The 18,754-nt window shown below is 40.1% G+C and overlaps 1 protein-coding gene across 3 annotated transcripts in view; it reads left to right on the plus strand.

Moving 5' to 3' along the window:
* The window catches only part of LOC113078943 (storkhead-box protein 2-like), a 47,116-nt gene extending 32,452 nt beyond the window's left edge, over positions 1-14,664 (plus strand). For all 3 annotated transcript variants that reach the window (XM_026251190.1, XM_026251321.1, XM_026251251.1), the window contains exons 2-4: positions 3,009-3,161; positions 6,339-8,814; positions 10,933-14,664. In XM_026251190.1, the coding sequence (XP_026106975.1) occupies positions 3,009-3,161; positions 6,339-8,814; positions 10,933-11,134 (2,831 nt within the window). In that variant the 3' untranslated portion in view covers positions 11,135-14,664. The remainder of the gene's footprint in view (positions 1-3,008; positions 3,162-6,338; positions 8,815-10,932) is intronic.
* The last annotated feature ends 4,090 nt before the right edge of the window (positions 14,665-18,754 follow it).

The following is an 18,754-nucleotide window of genomic DNA, read 5'->3' on the forward strand; positions in this document are numbered from 1 at the left end:
GAAGCTTAGATTGTGTTTACAGTGTGCAATATAACATGTGTTCATGTTTCGCGTGTAAAAAAACTGTATTTTTCACACAATTCATCTATCTGTATACCGCTGTTTTCAATGTCATAAAAACGGGCTGATGACTTCCTTGTTCTATAAAGTCCCTCCTTCAGAAATACTTGACGAGTTCTGATTGGGCCAGCAGTTCCTGTGTTGTGATTCGACAGCAGCTGAGCGCACGCGGCCCTCCTGGAAACGCGATTGGGCTAGTTTTGGAGCAGTTTTGAGAAGCAAGTGGGCAGGAGTATGTGCTGGAGATGTACTTATAATCATAGGAGCGTTTTTACTGACGAGATGCACATGAAAATCGCATTCTATTTTTTTGCACAGCCCTAACATCAAGTTAACAAAGCTAAACAGCGTTGCCTTTTGTGTAATAAGTTACAGAAACTGTTAAACGCACCAACTTAAATGATTAAATACACTTACCGGTTGTGGTCCATAAACAACGCCTTCTCCAGACAAAGAGGGAACTGCTCCATCTTTCAAGAATAATCTTTGTGTGAATCCGGCATTAAACTGATTGAGATTGAGGAAGTTGTCATCCGCAAAATGTGCTGCACATAGTTTTACATGTGGATTATAATTTTCGGAAACAGAGTTAAACATAAATTGTAACCATTAATCTCCAAATACAGCGTCCCTGGGAAGCCCAAACAAAGGTGATTGGACTCCGAGATGAAAATAACAGCATTTCGACGACATGGCAACAAACACAAACGCAACTTTTCCTCCTTCTCCGTGCGAGCGCATCAAGACCACGCGGATGTTAGTCAAAAAACTGTTTTAGTGACGTCATTACTGCAGGAACTATAGGGATGTAGTCCAAACGGGTCGTTTTTTGTAGGCGAATTCTGTTAAATAAAATATCTCGCTTGGCATTGAACTTTGAGCTTTAGAATCTTACAGATATTTTTTATACTCAACATAACAACATTACACACTAACTAAAGTTTAAAACATGGGATCACGATGATTTGTGTGCATAAAAAAGGTGTTATTTACCTAAAGGGCCCTGTTTTCTTGCAGCCAACGTACTGTCCTCAATTTTTCATTAACAAGATTGAGTGTGAAGCACAAGTGCAGGAATGGAGACAGGAAGAACAGGAAAGGGGGAGCTGGAGAGAGAGAGAGAGAGAGAGAGCATGGCGTAGCACACATCTGAGGAACGAGAGAGAGAGAGAGAGAGAGAGAGAGAGAGAGCATGGCGTAGCACACATCTGAGGGAACAAGAGAGAGCAACTGGGATGCGTTGCCATAACAACGAATTCAGCAGGCCACCTACTAGCATGTGTTTGTGTGTGAGGGTAGAGCAAGCAGATGTGTGTGTGTGTGTGTGTATGCTAGTGAGCAGTGCTGGAGGAGTGTTAAAAAAAGGTGTGCATGAAGCTTGCTCGTGATTGGTCACACCTCTCCAGTCTTTGTGTGGAGTGGAGCATGTTGGGTAAGTGTCCATCGCCAGAGCTGCCTTTTCTGATGGCAGGAGCGGAGGGAGGGGTCTCTCTGTGCCTCCCTCCATCCTGCTCTCTCTTTCTTTCTCCCTACTAAAGTAAAAACAATAAAATTCATAACGGAGAGCACTGAATTTAGCTCTAGCATGCTGATACCTCACAAAAAAAAAAAACACTGGGCCACCAGCTTCCCCAGCAGTCACTAATGCTCCATAAGTCATTTAGAGGGTTATGAGCAGCACGTTGCTGTCTGTACAGACTCTGCATGAACAGTGAGACACACAGGTTGGGATTTGAGTGATGGTTCTTCGCCTGCTGTACACACACACACACACACACACACACACACACACACACACCAGGAGAGCAGCAGCTCTATGTGGATGATGTCATCCTATCTGCATCCTGCAGTGTTAGCAGCACTGCTTCAGACTCTTTGTTGCCCTTAACGCTATATTCAGAAAAGTTTTATAGTTTCTTTTAGCATTGTGAGTTAAGTTGTAAAGCACAGCATAATCTTTAGAGGTTAAAGGAGTTATTCATGCTCACAGTGTAATCTTAGCATGAAACATAATGTTCCCTGAGATATTTTGTGGCTTCTTTCAGTACATATGAATGGACATTGGTTTCAAAGTTTTTTTTCTCTCTCACTCCAAGATCAATGTTTCTACTGCAACTCATTAGTTAAGACTTCATTTCAAACCAATAAAAATGGCTAAAGTGTATAGTCTATGCTTTTTAATTTATTTATGAACAATAAAATTATGCTTTGTATTTCTGATCTCATCTCCAAATTGGATTTCACTTCAGGATGAGTAACTGAATAAATGATCCATGGTGATTTTTAGCCATGGTTTGGATAATGCTGACTCAGTTCTCACTATTAAACATCATAGTAATTGTAAGGTTTACTCAGTGAATACTTTGAGTTTAAAAGGTGTGTCAGACAGACGTTCTGCATATAACATGTGTCTTGTGGTATTTCATCTGCTACCAACAACATTAAAGCATTTGCTGTAGTGTATATGCTTATTTTAATCAGCATTAAAAGTCCTTTCAACACGAATGCAGGAAAGTGGAAAAGTGAAGTATAGTCTCTCAGATGTATTATGTGATATAATGTTTTATTTGCTCTGAATTGTGCTTCAAGTAAATCCAATATGCATGGTGTTTTTTTGGGATCAATATTGATGCATGGCCTGGGGTCTTTCTGCCTACGTAGGCAGAGGGGCTTATTGCTGAGTCGTCAGTGTAAGGTCACATTTGGCAACACACGATCACACACCCTGGATAACCTTCACGCTACTGTTGTGACTGTACAGCATCTTGAACCTTTCTCCTGGTCCCACATTAACACTGTGGGAGACATCGTGAACTTCTTAGGTGGTTTTTGTTTTCTTGTTTGTGTAACATTATAAAAAGTGACATTTAAGGACCAATCAGTTGCCAAACAAGTACGGTCTTGTATAGTAGGACTGAACATTATTTTGTGTGTGTGTCCCTCTCTAGGCGATGTATCTCCAATCAGTATGTCACCCATCAGTCAGTCTCAGTTCATCCCACTGGGAGAGATTCTGTGTCTGGCCATCTCAGCCATGAACTCTGCCCGAAAGCCTGTCACACAAGATGCGCTGATGGAGCACCTTGCCACCTGCTTCCCAGGTAGCCTGCCAGACACACTTATGAACACATACACACACACACACACACACGTTTGAGTATTGTAAACACTACTGATAATATTTTATAATAGACATAAACACATTAATTATTACCTAAGCAAGTGTCATTATAACATTATAAAAAGACTTTCAGTTTTATTGGGATAATCCTCGTCTTGTGCTGGATATATAGCCATATTTATTTGGCTTCAGTCATTTAATTTCCTGAGAATATAGTACTAGCTCAAATTCATAATGGTTTTTCTTTTCTTTCTTTTTTTTAGGCAAGGAATTTACAGTAAAGACTGACCATAAGTTTTATTAATTGATGAAAATGAATATATTTATAAATACTGTCACTATCAAAACTCCCCTTTAAAATATTTTTTTCCCCCTGTACTATTGTAATTGTTAGTTATGATTATTGCGGGTTTTGGGGTAAACAGGGTACTCTCAAATACAATCATGCCAGGCTCGATAAACAGAGACGACTTTGGTAGTTGATATGCTGGAGCTTCTTCCTGTTATAGCGTCCTGTGTTTCACACTGCACATGCGCAGAACGCCTACATGCAATGCAGCGAAAATTACAGCTGTTTGGGAAAGCATATGCGTTTTTGCTTGGTTTTACTGGCACTTGAAGCCTTCAGAACGTGAAAATATCGATCCTAAAGTATTGTGGCAGAGCAAATGAACACCTCCCAAAAACAAGAGTGCCCAGAGTGCAGAGGGCGCATGTTTGTGTTTCTGAGTTCATTCTTTCGAGTTTCTCTATGCATAATTTCATAGATATGTGGCTATATTTAACCACTGGTTCACCTAAAACTCTTACACTATCTGTAGTTAAATGGCATGGTTTGTTATAGTGCTCAGGTAAATTTGATTAAGTAAATGTTAAACTTTTGAAATTCAGAAAAAAAGAACCACATATTGATGAATCAATACATGAAAATTATATATCTGTGTCCTGTTATTTATCTTTTGGTATGCATTTAAGAAAAAAAATGGGTAGGATTCAGGTGTAATTGCAAATAGTGATTAATCCTGATTAATCCACTGAAAATTCTGATTAATTTGATTAAAAATTTTACTCATTTGACAGCCCTAATATATATAAATACACACACACACACACACACACACACACACACACACACACATATATATATATAGATATATATATATATATATATATATATATATATATTGCTTAGCTTTGTTCAGAGAAATCAGTCAATCAAAGTGCAAAGTGTGCAAACTTCACCTGAATAGAGTCTGTCTGCTTTCCCTTAAAGGAGTGGTAAAAAAAAAAAAAGAGCAATAGCTCTGGATTGCGTCATGTTGGTATGGCAACTACCACTGTATGATGTAATGGCAGGCAACACTTAACCCTGACAGCTTATCTGCTTCTTTATCCATTACGTGTGTGTTTTTTTCTTTATTAAGTGTGTTGAAAAGCTGACTTGGGTGAAGTGAGGACTTGAGTGCAGTGAGGACACCATGCACCTTGTAGTGCAGTCTACCCTGCTGGTGCTCTCTGTCTGAGTTACAGTCAAGGTTTACTTATTTTGCACACATGATATTAAACTAAGAGAGATATTCACAGTACTGAGTCATACCACAAATGTAATGTCTATCTTTAAGTCTCTAAGTAAACAATTTTAATGGCATAAAAATATATTCCCTCTAAAGCCTAGTTTGAAAGTACAGAGCAGTGGATCTCAAAATATGAGAATATACGGTTTGTGGTTCACTGGTGCTCCATGAAGGTTTCCAAGTGGCCCAATAGTTGGTTGTCTTATAATAATAAAATAGACCTTCATAAATGAAATAATTATAATTGATGATCGACTGATTAAGCAGCTTATAACAATTAATAAATTGATGGTAAACATTAACTTTATAAAATGTTTCTGTTGTCTCACTTAACAGTTGAAGTTTTACAAGTATTCAATCCGACTTATGTGCTTTTCCACTGCGTGGTACGACTCGGCACCGTTCAGTAAGGTACGGCACGGCTTGGCTCGGTTTGCCTTTCCTCTGCAGTTTAGTATCAGTTTAGAGTGGGTGCCATTATTCACATGTCATTATTGTCATCAATCCAATCAAGCTCCCGCTGGATCCGCTCCTCTGCTATCAACTAGAGGAATGTCTGTACTACCTCAACAGACAACAAAACAGGCATTTTTTGGTTGTAAAAAAAGGATTCCTCATTCAAAACAGTGGTGCTCGATCCTTTGTTGACTGTGCTGATTTAAATCTAGTGGTTCTGTTGTGTATGTGCTGCAAGTTCAGTGACGTAGGTAGTGACGATTCTCTCCGGCCAGTCAGTGTTCAGCAGAGTTTACACATCATGTTTTGGTAGTGGTATGGTTTACTGGGAACCTCAACCGAGGTGGTACTAAAAAAAGTACCAGGTACTTTACCCAGTGGAAAACCCCCTAAAAGTGAACCGTACCAAACCGTACTGAACCGTACTGTGCCGTACCATGCAGTGGAAAAGTACCATAAGTGAACAGTTAGCTAAGTCAGCTTAGGCTTACTGTATTAGTTAAAATTTTCAGTTTGGCTAATGAAATAAGGGCAAAACAAGATATAATGTAAAATGTATAACTAAAACGGCAAGAAACTGTTTTGGTTTGAAATTGTTAGGAGATATTTTAATATTATTATTGTATTTTATTATCATGTGAGTTCTTATGAAGGAGGGACTTTTGGTAAGTCACACTGGAAGGTTTTTGTCTTATTGCATTGAAGGGCTTACAGACATGATGATGAAAGATGAGGTAATGACTGGTGTGTTGTGATTGGTGGTGACATAAACCAGCAACCAATGCTCTTCTTTTTATTGGCCTTCTGTAGTTATTTTTGTGATCACACCTACTTAGGGTTAATCCTACTTTTGGCACATCAGAGTAGTTCTGGATAATGCTGACATCAACATAAACTCACTAATTTGCTACCCCCCCCCCATTTCCCCCTCACTCTGCACTCTATTTTTTATAAGTGTTTGCCCGTTGAGCTTTTCCTTTGAAAAATTAATTGATAATGATGATTGAAGGTTTATTATTATCATATCACAAATGTTAGCCAAATAGAAAAAGTTGTGTCAGCAATAAAAATTAAATTAGCACTTTGAAAATGATTTTGAAATTTACATGCGGTTGTATTTTCTTCAGGTGTACCCACCCCAAGTCCAGAGATCCTGCGGCACACGCTGAACATGTTGGTACGGGAGAGAAAGATCTACCCTACACCAGAAGGTTACTTCATTGTTACTCCACAGACCTACTTCATCACCCCATCCCTCATTCGCACCAACAGCAAGTGGTACCACCTGGATGAGCGGCATCCAGAGCGACAGCAGCAGCAACAACAACAACAGCAGCAGCAGCAGCAACAGCCACCACCTCAACAGCAATGCACATCACCACAATCTGGAACCATCACTCCCTCCACCTCTGGCTGCGTACGAGAAAGGCCTAACCCTAAGAACCACTGCGACTCCTATAATGCCTACCGTGATGAGGTGCCCACCATTCATACCTCAACAATTCAAAGAAAATCCCCGAAAGAACCCAAAGGAGATCCCCCTTCATACCTACAACCCCCACCGCCTCCATCTGCCATTCAGCATCCACCTGACCCCACTGACAAGAACAAGAGCATGACTGCCACCTTCTCTTACAAGACAGACACACTAACCAAGAAGAAGGAGGGGAGTGGTGGGGGCAGCAGTGAGAGGCAGTCTAAGAAGTTTGGGTTAAAACTGTTCCGCTTGAGCTTGAAAAAGGACAAGACCAAACAGCTGGCCAACTTTTCAGCACAGTTCCCTCCAGAGGAGTGGCCCTTGAGGGATGAGGATACACCGTCTGCTGCAGCGATCCCTCGTGAGGTGGAGATGGAGATCATCCGCCGCATTAACCCAGACCTGACGGTGGAGAACGTGGCCCGTCACACAGCTGTCATGAAGCGACTAGAAGAGGAACGAGCTCAACGATGCAAGGCCAACTCCTCAGCACAGCACAGTGCCCGCAGTCGCCGGAGCCGAGGCCACCGGCGTGTGCCACATGGGAAGTCACGTTCACACAGCAAGACGCGAGCTTCTCGGGGAGACCCCTCTGAGGGCTCAAATCTGGACCTGCCAGCAGTCAGCCTGGAGAGGGACTACCGTTTTTTCAGTCACTCTCTGGTACGCTCCCCAAGAGAGGGAATGTACACAGTTGAACGCAGAATTGGTGGTGCCTACCTTGTCCACAGCAACCCCAACATTGCTGAGTCACACTTTCCTGTCACCCCAGAATGGGATGTTTCAGGGGAGCTTGCAAAGAGGCGGACAGAGATGCCTTTCCCTGAGCCTTCACGTGGAACGTCACATTCTAAAGTGCACCGGAGCCACAGCCACACTCAGGATCGCAAGTCACGCAATGAGCGGCCCGATAAGGCTAAAGAACGATCGCGTTCTATGGACAACTCCAAGGGCCCGCTGGGAGGTGGGAGCTCCACGCTTGGTACGGCTGAGGATTATGACCGCAGTCCTGATGACAGAAGCCGCTACTATACCGATGATGGGACACTGAGGGCCTCCTCTCAAAAGGCCCCGCACTACTCATGCATCATGTTTTCTTCTGCCAAGTTCAGCTCTGAAATGTCTGTATCTGATATGGGCAAAATGAGTCTGGATGAATCAAGGCTCTGCAGCCCTCTAGAACGAAACAAAAGCAGGGACAGTCTCCCAGCCTACAGTGACCTGAAGGCCTTGTCGCCAAAGCCTTTGGCTGATGACTACTTACAGTGCAATACATCGAATGAAACGATCCTTACTGCCCCACTGCCTCTGGGCAAATCTGACCATGACACTTTAACCCCATCTGATGGAATCCGCAAGGGCTCTCCAGCTGACCAGCAGACGCCTCACCTCACCTCTCCTTACCCCTTGGAGTACAAAGAGGACTCCTCCATCAAGGGACACAATGGTTCTGGCAAACCCACACCGAGCCAGACTCCTGAGCCTATACCCAATGGACGTTTGATACAGCACCAACACAACACTGACCCAGGGGGCGGGGGAGGTGGTGGTAGCACTGGTAGCGGTGTGGACAAGAGGAAAGAGATTTTTAGTAAGGACACTTTGTTCAAACCGCCACACAATGTTTTGACTGTGAGCTATGTGGACAGTGGCTACTCAAAGTCGGGCACTTTGCGTAAGACTCCGCACATGAAATCATCCGAGGTCCTTGACGCTCTGGAGACCCAGCAGCTACCACACTCCACCCCTTTGCCTGCATCTGCCCCGGCACCTACAGGCACAGAACAGGTTGCTCCCTCCACATCTGAAGCTGCTTTTGACTATTACAACGTGTCAGATGATGACGATGAGGAGGAGGCAGAGGAGACCTCCCATAAAGAGGCCGCCCCAACAGAAGCAAAGGGGCGGGCAGGGGCTGGAGACGGTGGTGGAGGCGGCGGGACCATGCAGTGGTTGCTTGAAAGGGAGAAAGAGCGGGATTTACAGCGGAAGTTTGAGAACAACTTGACTCTGCTTAGTCCTAAGGAGAGCGAGAATAATAACAGCCAGAAGTCGGCTCACTCGGCACGGCTGGACAGCATGGACAGCAGTAGTGTGACTGTAGACAGTGGGTTTAACTCGCCTCGGTAAGTACTCACTTCAGAGACAGAATGTGTTACAAATTAAAAACGTATATTTGAGTGTATATTTTCAATTGCTGACTGTGAACAAGTGTTCTGTGCATCAATTAATTGCCATTTTTCTTTTCTATGACCAAAGACATAAGATTACGTTCAAAAGTGAGGAAAGAATATATAACATTATGCTTACCAGAAAACATACAGTAAGTTTTGAAAGCTATTATGGTAGAATCCACTTTATTTCTCTGACATCCCACAAAATGAAACCTTTACCATAGGTCAGCTTTTATATGATGGTTTTATTAAAACATTTTATGTTTGATTTGAAGCACATAGTTGCATAGGCCCCATATAATTACAATCTTATACTGTGATGTATGGGATGTTTTTTCCCGTTCTTCTTTGCCAAGGCCACAAACCAGCACAGACAGCCTTTAAGTGGGTTTCCCAGGGCTGTGTATGTGTTAGCAGAAGCCCTTTATGAGTGAGAGGGTGAGGACTTTTTCAGCTGCTAAAAATAGACCCCTTGTGTCTGTATGACTCATTCAGAGGGATATGGCAGGGGTAGAATAACTGAGAGAGCCTACATGTTTTGCACATGTGCTGCCTCTACTCCTTACAATATACTTCAAGAAAACTAAACACAAGGAAAAGTACCTTGTTAATGTGATGGAATTTTCTTTATTGAATTTTCTCAGGTATTTTACCCTTATTTTGAATTACACTTTACATTATGTTGTATTTTAAGGTTGGAAGTAAATGTCTGATATGTACACTAGTACTTTTCTGCTAGGACTTTATCAGTTATTCAACTTTTTTTTTTCTCACAGTGTAGTACGTTTGCTTATTTTTACCTAATAATGACTGAAACATTCTATGACTGATTTGTCAGTTAGTGAAAACCAAAATTTTTACTGAAAATCCCATAGAAAGAGTAATTTAACACTACGTAAGTACCAATAATATATTTTATCAGTACAACTCATACTACTATTCTGATTAAAATGTTATTTTTGTTTTGTTGTATTGAACTGAAATTATTTGATAATTTGTGTAAAGCAATGCATTTTACTGTCCTTTCTATGATCAGTTATCGTGTATCATGTACGATGATAATAGGCTATGAATACAGTAGTTGTGGCCCAGTCACATTGTGATGGAGCTACAAAACCTACAAGACAAACTTCCACAAGTCTCTAATTTTAAAGACCCCCAGCAGCCCCTTCAAGCAACACACAGACAATAATTCACTATTTTCTGAATGACTCATCACATTAGCGATGATGTCATTTTCACAGCTCTTGGAAAAACACCAGCACAGCTCTTGTGCATAGACACAATTTAGTTTGTGATTGATTTAAGCTAGTAATGCAGTTACAGTGGGATATGCAAAAGAAAAGAAAAAAAGCTTGCATGTTTCTCTGTGCAGTGCTAATGTTAAATACATAATATCTGAGTTTAATATTTGCTTTTAAAACAGTACTTTTCCACAAAAATGTCAAAATTTACTTAACCTTGTGTCACTACAAACATACAAAGAGCTACGGTATGTGACGATTTAGAGGTGAATAAAGATTACAATCTGTTTCTTACAACACAATCACATTGACCTCTTTTATAATAGATTTATGGTGCTTTTGTGTCCATTTTAAATTGTGTAAGCTTCAGTATCTGCTTATTGTAATTTCGTGGACAAAGGCAGGGAAAACTTCTTAATAATTTTCCTTTTTGTTTTCTGCGGAAACATTCTGTGGTATACAACCATACCATATGAGCATGAGTAAATGATGATTTAATATTTTGTCAAGCTATTTAATCAGCTTCTCCCTGCAGTAAAACCACTTTCTTATTGTTGACTGTCAGTGCTTCTGGTTTAGTTACTTGAACATATTATTATCAAACTGTCACAGTTTGGAGTACACTGTTTTTGTACCGTTAATCGTGCAAACCAGAGTGAAACTATAGGTAAGGGTGAGGTTGTGTGTTTTTTGTCTCTCTGTGTTGCTTTGTATTGTTTCTCCTGCCTCAAAATAATGATCCAGTTAGTTTGTCTTAAACTCTACTCTTTGTCCTTTCTCTATCTCTCCATCTCTGGTCATTTTCCCACCTCCACCACTTTCTCAGCACACGGGAAAGCCTGGCGTCCAACACCTCGAGCATCGTGGAGAGTAACCGGCGACAGAATCCGGCCCTAAGTCCAGGCCACATGGGTACCACCAGCATCGGCCCCCCATTTAGCTTCCGTGCAATCCCGGAGCCCCCTACAACACAACCTGAGAAACTGCAGAAAGCCCCCAACTGCCTTGCCTCCATCACCAGTGTCTGACATGGGCCCAACTGGGTTGACGTAGGGTCAGGGTGATCTGCAATGTTGGGGTGCCTAAGTGCAGGAGGTTGGGTGACTCGCTCCATCAAGCACCTTGACTACATGGGGACTGTTAAACCTACAGGCATGGCTTCCAGAGACTGTTCCCACAGCATAAATGGTCACTGCAAAAAAAAAAAAAAGAAAGAAAAAAAAAAAAGAGAAAAACATGAAAAAGGAAATTTCTCATCATAGGATTATTTACCCTAACAAGCAATTAATCAGGAAATTCTCCGGTCGGAATCAACCGTTATTTTTCAAAACAGGCTTGAAGTAACTGGTAATTTAACAATGTTTTTGTTTTCAAGAGTATTTTTGTCAGCCACAGATTAGAGATCATCCAGCCGGTGGATTAAGAAATAGATGCTGATGTGCAGGTCAGAGGTGTTATCAGAGATTTGTGATATTGGTATGCAGTACAAGTTAAAAAATGAGGCGTAAAAGCCCTAATCTGAGCAACATTTAATTCATGGTTCATAAAATTGTATAATATTCCTAAAAAATAAATCCATCTGTCATGACACTGTTAGCTTCATTGGTGACAATAAGAATCATACTCACATGCTTGATAAAACAATACATAGACTGAATTAGTGGAAAAAAGGATCTCATTCTGAAATGAAGGGAAACAAGGACTATTTATTGATTTACTACTTTTTTATTTTTACCCAAACGTATTGTGCATACAATTACTTTGTATGCAACTTTACACTGAGTAATGGATTTACCTGTTTCATTAAAGTTCATATTTAATCTCAGGTCATGAATAGTTAACTCTCCTAAGAAGAGGTAAAAACATCTGTAATCATGTTTCTGTGGATCGTTTTACCAGTCTTTGTTTCTTAAGGGAATAAAACACTATCTGTAGATAAAAAAAGAAAGGATTTGAATTGAATTTTCGTCTCCATTTAATTCAGATGTAGATTATTTTTTATTGTTATTCCCTTTTGAAATAAAAACAGGTGTGTGTTTTATGCCGGTGTGAATCTGATACTTAGTCTCATGAACAAGGATACTTGTGGATGTCACTGTTGGTTTGAAAACATGCTTGTCTTCTGTGTAGCTTGATGGCTTTATTTATTGTCATGAAAGAAGGAAGGTGTTGGAAATCGCAATGGCAGGAACAGGGGTGTTGCGACCAAAACACTCCAAGGAAAGGTCATACAGTTCTCTTCCTTTGGGCCAGTGGGATTCAGAGACTTGGCCCTTTTGCTGCTCCGATAAAAATCTTGCTTTTTAAAGATTTTCTTACTTGAGTTGAATCCAGACCACTATGGCATTTTATTTTCAACCTTTTTATTTGCTTCGTTGTTTTCCTTGGGAATTGAGCTGGTTTTGATCATTACTCAAATCATGTCCCTGACCTCTGTGGAAAATATGGTCACCAGAGGATGTGGTTAAAAATTTTGCCCCAGCCAACACATGATATGTATATTCACAATCTTCACAAACTTTTCACGGTTTCAATAAATGCTTATTTTAGGTTGGAATGACTTATTCAGTGAAAATATGTACAAATAATTTGCTCTGCTGTTATTTATCATTCCTTTCGAATGACACAGTTGAATAGATTACATCAGATTTTGACCTGCCATGTGGAATATACAGTAAGTCTCAGATCCATGAGCAGAGGCTCATTTCAAAGATTGAATTAAACCATTAAATTACTTGCTTTGAACATTTGGACTATTGCTTTAAATGTTGGGACTGCCATCTCAAGAAAGCTCCAGAATTAACATGTCCTTTTTGGCAGTGACTCTGTGAGATTTTGGAAAGAGAGCAGGGCTCATGTTGCATCCATTGGTGCTATTATGTGGTGATCCTCCCTTTTTATCTTTTATTCGTTTCTTTGCTCATACCCTCCAGAGTTTTGTTGCTTTATGAAGAGTGTTCAGGTGGATATCCTGTAGTGGGACTTATCGTTTTGAATCAAAGACATGAACCACTTTCAACTCACTCCCTCTCGCTTGACTATTATCCACACACACCTGCAGTCAGCCATGCAAACTACCCCAAACCCCACATACATGCACATAACTAGCTACCTCCACCAACTGTGTAACAACAAGGTAGGGACGTGTACAGATTTGGATTCTTTGCCTGTGGAACACAGCGCTATCAGCCTCTTCTCTGTGAATGTTGACAAGGAGCGGCGGACATTGTAATTAAGTGGACTAATTCTAAAGTAATCAGTATTAAGTGCTGTAGTTTCAACTCAATTTATTCTCAGTTTTTAACAGAAGTGTCTTTTACTTATTTGCAAGTTGTGTATAAATCTGTCTAGCACCACATCAACAAAACATTTCCAATGTTATGTTTTCCCTCCAGTTTGTGTATGAAGCCATTTTCAGTTCTCTGCTGTCCCCTTTACATGGATATTTGTTTATCTGCATTCATTATTTCAAGCCCGGTGAGTAACCATAACTCTAGTTGGTTAAAAATGCATATACATGGTAATCAAGGGACTACATTCTGTATTATATATAAGCACCTCATTGGCTATTTTGACATGGAATATTTAGCCTACATCTGCCTTCTATTTTTTGGCAGTACTGTTTACAATAGTATTGTTTTCAGCGTCCCACCTAATATTTGAGAGGTCAGTGGTGAGGGTCCGAACAGCCTCTTAGACCCTGTAGTTGGAAGTGGGATGAAGATTGTGGATAGGTAAGAACCTCATATATTAAATGGTAATTTTACATCATTGTTAGAAACCAGAGAGCAACATTAGGCAGAGCAAGCGCCTCATAACGTCTGCTCTATAAATAGATGCTTTCTCAAACCATTGCAACGGAACTTTACTTAAAACAACGATTTAAGTCCAGAAGCATATTTCACTTCAGTGATCAAAACACCTCTGCAGAATCACTTTAATCACTTTTGGATGTTTTTTGTTGGACAGTACAAACACATGGCCTCATTTACTTAACAGGCTCTGTCAGAGGATGCATTTTCGATATCTGTCACATTTTGTGAAATTTACTTTTAATTTGAACCCCCTCCTTTGTCTGGTGCACCTTATTATTATTATTTTTTTCTCATTAGTTTTTGATAGATTAAAGGGAGTAATGCAGCCAAGACTGCCTTGTAAAAAAAAAACATGTTTGCACTGAAATGCCTGGCCTCTGGTTGCTGTTAAGTCCATCCAAGACGGATGCTTTGTTTATATTGTAAAATATTTCATATGAAATAAAAATGACCATGAAATGTCTTCCCTTAACATTATGGATTTTAGAACCACGTCAGACAACATTGTTTCTAAATGGTGACAGTGTACAGTATCATACTGTAAATGAATCAATCTGCCATGCTTAGTATAACTTCAGAACAAAACTGAAAGATATGAGGGATCTTTTTGTAATGTCTATAATATTTGAAAAGAAGTCCCTATTTGTGTAGTAATGGTGTTTCATCGTTGTGGTAGTGTATGTGATAAACCCAGTTGGGAGATTGTGTTACTTTTTCAGACAATAAAAGAACATGTTTGGTTATATGTTTTAAATGTCTTGTGTCTTGAAACCTTTCGGTGTCATGTCTTTAACTTAAGTTATATATTAGCTAGGGGTGTAACGGTTCACAAAATTCACGGTTCGGTTCGATACGATACACTGATGTCACGGTTCGGTTCGGTTCGGTTCGATACGTTTTAGATACAGCAAAATGTAAAAACATCTCAACTTTTCAGAATGCCGCAAGCGCACCGCGGGTCATGTGACAAGAACCAACCAATCAGCTTCATCCTTTCCCGTTACAACGTTGAGAGCTCAGCCAAGATGAAGGATCAGCTGATCATAGTTGTATATGGATTGCAATTTTGAAATAAATTTAGTAGCAGAGCTACTGCAAGCGATTTTTAGAGCTGCAAATCCATTTATCCTTCGCTGAAATTTCCGCGTCTCATGGAGAGAGCACGTCATTGTTGCTTAGCAAAGACAGACGCCTCATGAGCGCTTCTGCCCGAGCGCTTTGGAAAGGAAACCACTCTCTTGCCATCACCATTATAGCTTAAAGGGAATCCAAAGTGCACCCAAACACCAAACCTGTTGGTTATTGGAGGATCTTCTCATTTCTAGTCTGTTAAACGCATTGGCTATTTTGCAACGAGCCTTCAGCGCGTACTGAGTGAGCGAGCGCCTGCTGAGTAGCCTAACATAAACATATAAGATGGTGTTTTTTTCTTCTTCGGGAGTGTCAGGGGCGTTGCCTGTTACGTTGTTTGGGTTATTGGGCTACCTTGTTGAACGCATATCATTATATTTCTCTCTCTCTCTTTTTTTTTTTTTTTTTCAAATATAATTAAATACTCCAACGAACCGTTCGGTATACATAATGCGTACCGCGTACCGAACCGAAAGCGTCGTACCGAACGGTTCAATACGAATACGCGTATCGTTACACCCCTAATATTAGCAGTAAGTATTTTGGATGTCACTTCTACATTATGATGCTAGTTGATTATTATTACCTAAACAGCACATGACATTTCAGTAATCATTTATACAGTTTTGAGAGAAATTTGATGGCATGTCTAATGAAAACCGAAGGGATTCAAAAACGATTGTGAGAAGGGCAAGAAAAACTTTTTTTCTTATTCAATTTATTGAATGTAATCACTTGTTCACGATGCATTCCATTTCCCATGGAAGATTATATTGTCTCACAGGTTCAAATCATTCATTCATTCATAATTAATCAGAATATTTAAATATGATTAATGAAAAAATGCCTGAAATTGCAAGGCTTCATGGATCAGCTTAATGGATCCCCGTAAAACTTAATAAATAATCTACATTCACCAGCCACTTTATTAGGCACACATGTTTATTAACACACTTATCTTATCAGCCAATCACATGGCAGCAACTGAATGCATGTAGACATGGTCAAAACAATCTGCTGAAGTTCAAACTGAGTATCAGAATAGGGAAAAAAGGTGATTTAAGTGACTTTGAACGTGGCATGGTTGTTGGTGCCAGATGGGCTGGTCTGACTATTTCTGAATCTGCTGATCTACTGGAATTTTCATGTGCAACCACTGGCTTTAAAGAGAATGGTCTGAAAAGGAGAAAATCCAGTGTACTCAGTTTTGAGGGCAAAAACGCCCTTATGTCAGAGGAGAATGGCCAGACTGGTTTTTGAGTTCACAGAAGGGAACAGTAGCTCAAGCACTCCATATAACTAAGGTACGCAGAAAAGCATCTCTGAACACACATCACACCTTGTGCAGATGTGCTACTAGTAGTGGATGGGCTACTGCAGCAGAACACCGGGTGCCACTCTTTTCACCTAAGAACAGGAAACTGAGGATACAGTTCACAAAACTGGGGAACAGAAGATTGGGAAAAGATTGCCTGGTCTGTTGAGCCTTGAATTCTGTGTGCTACATTCGGATGGTAAGGCCAGAACTGGGCATAATCAACATGAAAGCATGGATCTATCCTACCCTGTATCATCAGTTCAGGCTGGTAGTGCAATGGTGTGAGGGGTATTTTCTTGGCATACTCTATAGCAGTGGTTTTCAACCTGTGGGCTCGGCCCCCTCGTGGGTCGCGATGGTATTGCAGGTGGGCCGCAAATTACTCTTAAAAGAAATAATAATATTGTTCATATATGTAAAAATGTCTATGTCATAACATAATAACATAATTTCATATATAATTAAATAAGAAAAAATAAATGTTAAACTGTAACTATGCTTCCTCTATTCAAGCTTACTGATTGGTTTAAGAATAAACTGCCAATTTATCTTAGATATTTTTGCTGCTTAACAACAGCAGTTGCCAAGCGGTGCCATGCAGCCAGAGTTTTTTTTCTGTTCATTGCCAGTTCATTCGATAAAGACTTCTGAGTACTAAGTTATTAACCCAACAATAGCGGGGTCAGTTAATTTTTGTGCAGTGGGCCGCGCAAACATATGTGTTTGGTTGTGTGGGCCCTGAATTAAAAAAGGTTGTGAACCACTGCTCTATAGGACCCTTGTACCACTTGAGCAGCATAGTCTACTTCCAGAAGGATAACGCCCCATGTCACAAAGCCTAAATCATCCCAAACAATGATAATTGGCAATGAGTTGACTACTGACCACAGTCAGATCTCAATCCAGTAGAGAACCTTTTGGATGTGGTGGAATGGGAGATTCGTATCACTTGGCAAATTCAAATGACTGCTCGAAGCCAGCAGTTGATGGGCCACTGCTGTATGTTGTAATGAAAACTTATTATTTGCATGTGTTCAAGCCTTGCCAGTTTAAACATTCAAGAGATGTTAGAGCATTTAAACACAAGCAGATGCAACAGAACTCAACTGAGCTTATTAGCGGACACTGAATTGAGTTCTCTTTCACGTCTTCTTGCGCTTGAACAATAAAATACACCTCACTAATTTAAATATTCAAGCACAAAAAGACACGAAAGAGCTTCATTCAGTACCTCCGTGCACGCAGAGCTGCGTCTCTCAGCCCGTCGACACCAAATTGAGTTTAGCGTCTTCTTGCGCTTATGTCAAAATACCCATCTTGACAAGCATTCTCGAAAAACTGTTGGTTATGTCTGAAGTGAACTTAAATGGTTGAAACAGAAAATGGATGTGTATTATCATATTGGATCTCTTAAAGCCACTGTACCTTATTTACCAGCTGCTGTTGGTATTCTTATTGATAATCCTAGAGGGAAAAAAGGGAAAAATCACTCACTTTTGTAGTTTTAACAAGAATGAATCTATATTTAATTTATACAGTGAAGACTATGCAATGCTATTTCACATTTGATTCAGTTTCTGCACCTGATCACCTACAAACTTGAATAAGCTTAAATCATTGCTTAATTTATTTATTTAGCTTATTATTTGCAAACCCCAGCTACGGCCCTGGTGATGCTTCCATTACAATATGGACCAAAATACCTGAGGAATGTTTCCAACACATTGCTGAATCTATGTCACGAAGAATAAGGCTGTTCTGAAAGCAAAAGGGGGTCCATACCCGGCACTAGCAAGGTGTCCCTAATAAAGTTACCGGTGAGTGCCGTTTTACTGGATGACGTCATAAAGGAAATTCAAGCGTTCAGGTTTCTATAGATTGTATCTTGCCACCATCTAGTGGCTGAATGGCATAAAGTAAATAAGAGAAAAGACATTAGATCGATAAATCTAACTGCTAACAGCAATCAGTCGAATTGTTGTCACGTACTTGCATCCTTTTTTCAACCCAGATGAAAATAAAACATTTTTATGATCCTCAATGGGCAATGACAGATAAAAGGTGACAAGCTTATTTAGCATTAGAAGCACACATTCACTTACGTACAGTTACAGACTATAAGGAAAGAGGGTAAATATCTGTCTTGCTTGAACCGAAGAAAAAGGCACTGGCCCTTTTACTGCTCCTTAAACAAGAACATAGCAAATTTGTGTTTACACAAATCCTTTCTTACATAAAATTAAATTAAAGGAGAATGTATTTATGAATGATTTAAGAAAAATTCATATTAAGAACTCATTTCAAAATAAACACTCGGACAGAAACACATTGGTACTGTAAGCAATTAATAGGCCCTTGTGCCCAGTGTTTAAAATAATATTACA

The sequence above is a fragment of the Carassius auratus genome, chromosome 1 (genome assembly GCF_003368295.1).
Source record: "Carassius auratus strain Wakin chromosome 1, ASM336829v1, whole genome shotgun sequence".
Classification (NCBI taxonomy): Eukaryota; Metazoa; Chordata; class Actinopteri; order Cypriniformes; family Cyprinidae; genus Carassius; species Carassius auratus.